The sequence below is a fragment of the Henckelia pumila genome, chromosome 2, assembly GCF_033568475.1.
Source record: "Henckelia pumila isolate YLH828 chromosome 2, ASM3356847v2, whole genome shotgun sequence".
Lineage (NCBI taxonomy): Eukaryota > Viridiplantae > Streptophyta > Magnoliopsida > Lamiales > Gesneriaceae > Henckelia > Henckelia pumila.
The window spans coordinates 38,014,100-38,023,737 of record NC_133121.1 but is presented as its reverse complement, the minus strand read 5'-3'; the positions used below and the strand labels follow the sequence as shown (position 1 = coordinate 38,023,737).

General features: G+C 35.8%; 1 protein-coding gene across 1 annotated transcript; it reads right to left on the bottom strand.

The window, feature by feature from the left end:
* Nucleotides 1-1,716: 1,716 nt before the first annotated feature.
* On the bottom strand, nucleotides 1,717-5,733 carry LOC140880562 (probable GTP diphosphokinase RSH2, chloroplastic). Its single transcript, XM_073285120.1, has 6 exons — nucleotides 4,814-5,733; nucleotides 4,527-4,712; nucleotides 3,536-3,996; nucleotides 2,827-2,985; nucleotides 2,389-2,740; nucleotides 1,717-2,236 (listed from the first exon to the last, which is right to left on the bottom strand). Exons 1-6 carry the CDS (start codon nucleotides 5,525-5,527, stop codon nucleotides 1,928-1,930), a joined length of 2,181 nt encoding a protein of 726 aa, XP_073141221.1. The 5' UTR covers nucleotides 5,528-5,733; the 3' UTR covers nucleotides 1,717-1,927.
* Between the last annotated feature and the right edge of the window lie 3,905 nt (nucleotides 5,734-9,638).

Sequence of the window (9,638 nt, the reverse complement as noted above, 5' to 3'; positions counted from 1 at the left end):
TACCAATTATAGGACTGAGCGCTTGCCGCTTTACCAAAAGTTATAGCTAGTGGTAATGGTGCACTCAAATTTTTTAAACCACACAGCAACCAAAACGTCATGGTTCGATCTCTCTACCCAACAAGGACAATTATTGTACCTCAAAACCAGAGTTTACTGATTTCTCACACAGGAATACTAACGCCCGTTTGTTGTTTAGAATTGGGAGTACATCTTTGGGGCTTGTGGGGATTTTGATCATGCATTTGTTTCTGATTTCAAGGAAGGCTTCTGTGAAACACTTATTATGGAAATGAAGAAAAAAGCGACAGAGATTGCTTTGATGATTGTTACGGTTCTTAAGTAGTGTTTTGAAGAGCTTTTACTTATTTAAAAGTTATTTTTGTAGATATTATTTTGAAGTTGGTGAAAGCTAAAGTAGGGAGTGTTTGGAAATAGAAGTTAAAATCTAATACAAGCTAAAGTTTAATGCTTGGAGAATAATTGCTTCCAAACTTAATTTTTAATTAAATTACAACCATATATTTAATTATTTAATTTTTTATACTCACACGATAAAAAATGAGTTTATATATTATTATTATTATTATTATATTATAAATTTTGTATCAAAAATATTTTATTTTTTATGATATGAATACTTGAAAAAATATATAAGATTAATTAAAATAAAAATTGACAAAATTGACAAAATTTGTATAAATATACAAGATATGTACAAAAAATTTATAAAAATTCAATATATATTTTTAAAATAAATGTTTGTAATAACAATGTTAAATTAAAAAAATATTTTTTTAGCATACGTAATATAATAAATTTATTAAGGGTATAAATGTCAACTTGTAATTTTATACCTTAAACAAAAAATAAAAGCAAAAAAAAAAAATCAAATTTTTGCTTCTTGCTTTTGGGTAAAAATTGTAGAAGTTAAAACATAATGTAAAATTCAAAAACACTCAAAAACATTTTCATGCAGCTAGAAGCTAAGAAACATTTTGTAAAAGCTCTACCAAACACTCTGTTAGTTATCATGTATATTAAATATCTTGAATTAATTACTTTAAAAATCACTGTTCCGCCCAAGTATTGGTCAATCAACCAGGTACCGTTGTTTGAGTGATAGAATAAATAATACATAGATAAGTAATATAATGAAAAAATAAATAAAAAATGATAATTAATATAGTATTGGATTTGATTGATAGATTATAATTTGATTTGATTGATTAAATTTTATATAAAAATTATAAATTACTATTTTGTCTTTTTAACTATAAATACAATATAAATAATTTTATTTATAAATGGTAATAAATAATTTAGATTAAATGATTTGATTGATATAAAATAAATTATTAATAATTTGATTGATGTAAATTAATAATTAATAAATAAATAAATAATATGACAAAAAAAAATGTAAAATTGGATGAAACAAATTACACATAAACTAATGATATTGCCAACCAAAGGGTACCCCGGAGTCCACAAAGTTTAGGTTTAAATAAACTGTAGCCTTGATTTGCTGGGACGAACTAAACGTTCTTGGCACACTAGAGTTGAGTGAGAAACGTGACAAAATCAAGAACACGTCGTCAAAACTTGAAATTGTCGAAATACCAACACAACGCCGACTTAAAAACAAGGCAATATCAAGGGCACAATGTTCACCGATATTTAAATTGAATCCCTCGAGACACATGCACGAATAACATCATATTTAAAATCATAATCGATCAATAAATCGCATCATTCTAAGATGTATATAATTTCTTCATGGGACGATCATATAGCTGTTCTCTAATTGCACATCATATGTATATACAAGAGAATAGATGTAATTATGTCGTCGACTGTTAAATATACATACATATATTATATATATATTATATATAAAAGAATGACTTCAATAAAGGGTGCTGGGTCAGCTTCTTAACCTACTCGTGGTACTAACGGCAGGCGCTGGAGTTGAGATGGTGATGCCTTTGTCATACATGCGTTTGATTTCTTCCCGATACACAGTCAACGACTTGTCTGGTATGGCAGGAGTTAATTCCACCACGTCCCCCATTTTCAGCTTGCACATAGGATTACTCACAGGAGCGTGGTTTAGCCGTGGCCTGAGCTCCTCCTTCACAGGGAATCCATATGATGTTCGTCTAGAACTGTCTCTACCAGCTGTTTCCAGCACATCCATCACAGAGGAGTTTGCTGGGAACTCGTGCACAGACATCTGCAAGTTCCAAATACCAGGTCCTAATGAACGAATTCAATGAACAGAAGAATAATCTCCATGACCATAAAACTCCTGGACCAACAGTAAACCTTGTATTCCCATGTTTCGCATTAAAGTAGAAGGGAATTCATTAAGAACAAAGAACAAACCTTATCATTCTCAATTAGGATGACAAATACAGGTCCATCAGGAACATATTGTGGTTTGCAAGAAAATGCACAATCTTCAGAATGAGTGGGAAACTTGCAAGGTGGCTTCGTGGAGCTACCAAATCCGCTAGATGACCCATCTTTGTTCATTGCCTCGCATTGCCAGGTAATGACCCAACGTGCCCATTCAACCATCTGAAGTACAAAGGAAGAGTACTGAGAATCACCTTCTTTGTATCTCCAATGAGCGGCAAATCCACACTCAGCTTGCAGGTGCATCTCCTTTGTTCGAATCTGGACTTCAAGGGGAGCCGTACCCTCACCTATAACTACTGTATGTAGGGATTGGTACCTACGAAATCATAATTTACGTTAAGCATAAAAAAATCCTGATGCATCAGAAACTAAAACAATGACCCAATGGCATGTATAACATACCCATTAAACTTGGGACAAATTATGTAGTCTTTGAACCTTCCTGGAACTTCTTGCCACAGCCGCTGGACAACTTTCAGAGCTTTATAGCAATCTTCCTCTGTTTCGACAATCAACCTTAATCCATGAATATCATGAATATTATCCATATTTAGATTTTTCCTACAAAAGGTGAATGAGAACACAATTCATGAGAACAGATCACTCCATATATTGAATATATTACAGAACCAACGGCCTTCAGAATGAATCAAAACATAAATTAGTACTATGAGGTCCGTGTTTATATCAAGCGCGTAAAATGGAGAACTTCACTTTTATGATGATGAACGACACACTAAACCATCCATATAGATCATCCACAATACATCAAAAGAACCTTAAGCTAATCACAAACAACATAAAAACTAAACTAAAATAAATCTCAAACCCATGCATAAGGAAATGAAATAAAACCAACTCAAGTTTAAGATAATCATAGAAAATATAGAAACGATGAGAAAATATCAAAACTACACATGCAAAGCAAGATAAATCAACAAACTCTAAGCTACTCACAGAAAAGATAAGAACAAAACAACAATAATCTATCTCAATCTGCATGCAAGGCAAGATAATATCAAACAAATTTAGTCCCAATTACATGAAACATAAGAAAAAATGAAAATCTATCTCAAACACAGGAACGAGAAAGTGAGGAAATCAAACATACTTCAACATTTTTGAATATATGCTGTACAAGCTTTTATGGCGGCCTGATAGACAGTGGAAAGAGGTTCCATCAGCCTTCAAAGCTTGCTCCAGCTTCTCCACAGCAGATCTAATCATGGCCTCATCGTAGCATTTCACCAGTTTAGATGATAAGTCTTTATGCTCATTAGGATTAAGATATTTGAAACATAGATTTTCCAGCTCGTCTTTCCAAGTGGAGATCCCTAATCTGTTGGCAAGTGGAGAAAATATTTCCAAAGTTTCCTTTGCAAATCTTTGTTGTTTGATCAAAGGCAATGCATCCAAAGTCATCATGTTGTGCAATCTATCAGCCAATTTAATTAGAACAGCTCTCGCATCTGTCATTGCAAGAAACATAGTGTGTAGTCGATCTGCCTCTACAGTTTTACTGGCTGTATTGTTTTCACGGGCAAGCTTGCTCAATTGGCTAAGCTTAGACACCTGAAAGAGTCAACAAGATTTAACACAATAATTACACAAGACATAATTGCCAGGTAAAAAATAGAGGAGGATTGATTCATACTCAATTTTAATCAAGCAAGTTCTCTGCGCAATGAAAAGATTCTCATTCACAGATAAAATCCTTTCGCCTAATTACAATATCATAGAACATCAAAAGTTCGAAGACCCAAGTATGCATCGAGTCCTAGAAATCTACATAAAGACTGCTATCTAACTATTAGTATTAGATATCATCAGGCAAAGTCAAAACCCTCCATTCGCCATATAAATTGCTAGCAAGAAATGAATACAACATATGCAATTATGGGAAGGGGAAGGGGAAGGGGGAGAGTAGTTACTCTTCGTTATAACACACCAAGAAACCAGAAATTATGTTTACCAATACAAACAAATCAAACACCAGAAAAAATACTTGCCCCAATAAAGAAAGGTATATAAACAGAACCAGATATATCACATACATTAAGATCCAATCAATGGTTATAAAATTTAAACCAATTTTGTCTTACCCCCTCAACTAATTCGGCAACATCAGCACCCAAAGACCGGGAAATATGGTCAAAAGTAAGAAAAGAATCGTCAACAGAGTCATGCAAAAGCCCTGCAGCAACAACTGTAGAATTAGCCCCAATCTTTGCAAGTAGAACCGCTGTCTCCACGCAATGTTGCAAATATGGATGCCCACTAGCCCGGATCTACACAAATCCATAAAATCCCAATACTGAATTCCATAATATTCCATACTCATTAGCACAACACTATGAAAATTCAGAACTTAAAAGACACGTCAAAATACCTGCCCTCTGTGAGCCTTCTCTGCTTCATAAAAAGCCTTGACGACAAAATCATCCCTGAATATCAAATGAGTCAACTGCGCCTCTGAAAGCAAATCTTTAGCATAAGGAGGCAATTGAAACTCGACGAAAGTATCTTCCATGTTGAACGTGAGGTCATCCGAAGACAAATCATTAGATGGCAAGAAGTCTAGGTCCTTGACATCCAAACTCAAGGCCGGCGAATCATAATCCACACATGAACCCAGGCCATGCCTCACGAAGCCATTAAAAAAGCCCCCACTTCCCGACACAAGGGAATTCAATTCTGACCTAACTGGATTAAAACCTGCATTAATTCTCATAGGCGGGCTTCGAGAAGCAGGTCCAATCGAATTATTCGGACCCTGCAAAACAGACACGGGGCTCTGATGAGGCTGGTCTCGTTTCAAAGACGAGCTCTGTCGAAAAGAAGAAGCTAATTCCTCGGTCCTATCCTGCCAGATAGAACCCAGATCCTCCCCTCCAGCTGAATAACTCGCTGATTTGATCTGCGCCGAGGAAAACAAGCGCGAAAGCCCCCCAATTACATGTTTTTGCGACGGCGACGCGGAAGCCGAAGACGTCGAGCGGCCGTTCATTTCCACATCGAACGAAGCGTGGGGGCTAATCTGGTGCGGCGCCGAGCACACGCTGCTCGGTGGACTCGCGTAAAGAGCTATGGTCGGAACTCCCATAATTCAACCCCCACTAGACCAAATTTCGCCCCTAAAATTCGTAATTTCAGAAATCAAACAAGCTCAACCCCAAATCGCAAACTCAGGCACACCCACACAATTCCAGAAATCAAACAAGTACAGGAAATTTTCGATTTTTATTTGAAATCGAAAGGGAATATAGGGTTTGCCGCAAAGGTCAAACGTAAAACAGAATTGGATTCCTCTTTGCTGCCCTCCAGGGAGATCTTTTTCCTTTAACCAGCGAAAGGGACAGTGAAATTACCGTTATACCCTCAATGAACATAACGAGTCATATACACACGCGTCCCGCGATTCCTAATTCCTATCCATGAATAAAAATATTGATCAAAATAATCACTTTAATGGTTTTTTTTAACAAAAAAAATCGAATATAATAAGGTTGAATCACTCATGTATAGAGTTTTTTTTTTAATGTATTTCTCATCATATATATATGGTCACGTTTAAAACATCGAATATATGATTATTACAATACGAAAAACTTATATAATCTAATTTTCTCAAAAAAAAAACTTATATAATCTAATGATATATTAAAATGGAGAAAAAGTATTCCAATAGAAAATAAACTTATCCCTTGAATATAAAAAGAAAAATGATTAATAAATCTCAAAAAAAAAAACATTTATTTGATGTCAGTCCTTGATTCTGAATTTGTTTATTCTCATCTCGTGACAAAACACTATCATGTGTTTTGAGCTCCCTAGTTGAAGTAAAATTACAAAATTGCCTTCAAATAATATGAAAATCCATTAATACTAGCTCATTCGAACAATAAATATTTTTTTAATAACAATTCTTCTCTCCTTCCAATCCCCCGTCTCCCCAATCTGCCTTCTACTTCATGGCCTAACGACCAGCGATGATCTATACATTTGCGTTGACGTTTGGTGCAATAAATTTACACGAAAGAAGTTTAAAGTGAAGAAGTGTCGGATTTGAAAATATTTTTGAAGAACCAACATCAAAACAACAAGTTCAAGGTATGATTTTTTTTTGCTGAAAAATAAAAAAAAATTAGATGCAATTTCATCTTGATGTTTTAAAAAATTATTTTTCAATTGAGTAATTCTTTGAGGTTTTTGTATTTTGTGTAGTGGCTATGTTGAAGTTTTGTACATCCTTTGAATTATACAGATTTGATGGTCAATATTTAGGTTTTTCGTATCTCAGTGGGTCTATGGTTCATCTCAACCAATTGTGGATTGATTATCTGAAATTCTTTATTATTCTCGATTATAACAATTTCATTGCCAATTTTTATAGTTTAGTACTGGATTAAAAAGATTATATATATAGTTCTTATAATATTCGAATCTACTACTTAACAGTGTGATTTTATGATATTTTTTGTGTGAAATGGGTTATGAATGAAGTCATGATCTTCATTTTTGATCTTATTGTATTGAATGTTATGCTTTTATTGATTAGATTGAGAATAAAATCTGGAAATGTTCTCGCAATCTTGTGTTTTTCGGTTGTTGTAAATACAAGAAGCATATGTTTGTGATCTCAATCTACAGTGGGTGTAGATTGATGGATATATTTGTGAGCCTTGACAAAAAATATGCTGAAATTTCTCCAAAATCCATGATTATGCAATACAAAGCACCACAACATAAGATGTTCATGTTTCTAAATGATGATGGTATCCTTAATATGATTCATTTTTATATGTGTATGAAGTTCGCAATGATCGAATTGAGGGCAGAGAGCAAACATGAACATCTGAACAATTTTAAATATATATATATATATATATATATATATATATATATTTACATATGTATATATATTATGTCTTCGTATTGCAGTTTTGATAATGTTTTAAAATAAAACTATTAAGATTGAAATTGTGTTTTGATATTATTGTTTCGTATATTTGATCAATGTCTTAGTACTAATATTATTTACATCTTGTACATTGTATACAAGATTTTATAGTTATTATTCCTGTAGTAGCCCGGTTCTATTTTACAAGATTAAGTGATTTTAAACATGTTAGAAAATGACATATAATTTTAAAAGTGTCAAAACATGTTTAAGGAGTCCTTATTTGGTGAAAATAAGTGGAAAATCAGATCCGAAACGTCCAAAAATGATAGGGTAGGTCCCGGGGGTCCAAAAATGAGTTCGGAAGGACCAAAACAGTTCGGAGCATACGGACCAGTTCGGGCCCTCCGAACCACTTCGGGCCGTCCGAACTCAGCAGAGCCCAAGTGTCTAAACGGCTCGGACAAGTTGCAGTTCGGACCGTCCGAACCCAGTTCAGACCGTCCGAACTTCGCCTATAAATAGGCCCTCCGAATTTCATAATTTTCACACCAATTCAAGTTTCCTCTCTCGGTTCTTAGGCTTTTCTAGGGGTTTTGGGGTGTTTCCATCCTTCCTAGGCTTGGTCCGGAGGTTGGCCAAGTGCTCCGAGGTTGCGGCGGAGCGGTGCCCAAGTTCTGGGGCAGTCGTCATCAGCAGGCTGATGACGGATGCAGGTATAGCTCTGGCTCCTTATAGTAAATAGGGAGTATGATATAGCGTAGTTAAGGCTTTTAGAATAAGATTATAATGCATGAGTACTTTGCATTGTAGTGCGGATTATAGGCTTGGACATAGTGCTGGTCTAGCTTGCCTAGTTTATGAGGTACGAAAGTATTATTCGAGATATCCAGATTGAGTATGCATGTATTATGTGTTTGCATGGATTATGTGATTGCATGTTTTATATGCCTTTATATACAGCATGTCATGACTGTATGTTGCATACATGAGCATATTGAGCCTTTATCTTAGAGGTATCCTGTAGTAGGGCGCTCACCCTATGAGTTTGTGTGGATGGTTGGATACGTAAGTCTTATGTTAGGTCACCTTTATGGTTGGACACTTGTACTAGTATCAGGTCACCATATCCACTGGATATATGAGCCACCTCCTGATGCGACGGCGCATCGTGATATATACTCTGGGCCCAGTCTATGAGCTAGTTTCTTGACCTGAGAGTCTTGGTACCCTGTACACTTGCATACATGCACACATAACACCGTATACTCATACTCTCGTACTGAGTTTATCATGCTCACGTCCCGTACTTTGTTGTATCTGGACACCCTATTCCATGGGACAGATTTGCGGTTGGACGATGCGGGTGGTTCCAGGAGAGCTTAGGCGATGGAGGACCAGCAGGGTTATTGTCTAGGATTTTTTTTCTGATGTATTTGGGTTAATACACTGGTTTATTCGATATGGTTGTAAACAATATTTTATTGTTGTTTAAGTTTTCCGCTGTTTAATTTATGATTTATTTAATTAATTTAAATGCATGCTTAAGCTTCTGATTAGTAGGTGATAACGGTGCGGGTCACTACTGTAGCGACCCATACCGGATCCGCTACCTAATCAGAGATAAGAGCATAATTAAGCATGCATTAAATAAAAAAGCTGCGGAAGACTTAAATACAAGAAGACCGGCAGAATACAACCGGCTAAACAAACTCGATTATACAACACAATCGAATAACTTAAATAAACCTACAGCCAATCTTGGTGTCTTCAAGAATTACTGGCCTCTCCAAGCTCCTGGTGCTCAATCCTGCACCTAAGCCTGCCCCGTCGAATGGGGTGTCCAGATACACAGAAAAGACTAGACGTGAGCGCTAAGCTCAATACAAAAGCACGGATTAACATACAAATATGATGCATGTAAATGACAGGGTATCCATATCTGGGATAATTGTATACAAACTGCTCAGACTGGCGCCAGGAGTATGAGCTCGTCACATCGGGGTAACTAACCACTGTGTGCGACCACTCACTCCCGAATCTCGGACGCGGACCACGGAGTCCTCTAGGTATCAGTACCTAAGGGTACTCGATATCAAACGTCCAAACAGGGTTGAGTAACCTTAACTGGCTCATCTCAAAAGATGTACAGACGTACAGGCACAAGATGATATGTACATGTCATATATCAATAACAATAACATGCAAACACATAAATGCAACATATAAGCATGCATATCCGCTGGCAATCTCAGTCAGTACTTACGTACCTTTCTACAGGCAGTCCTAGCAATCCAACTCTAGTTTCCAAGCC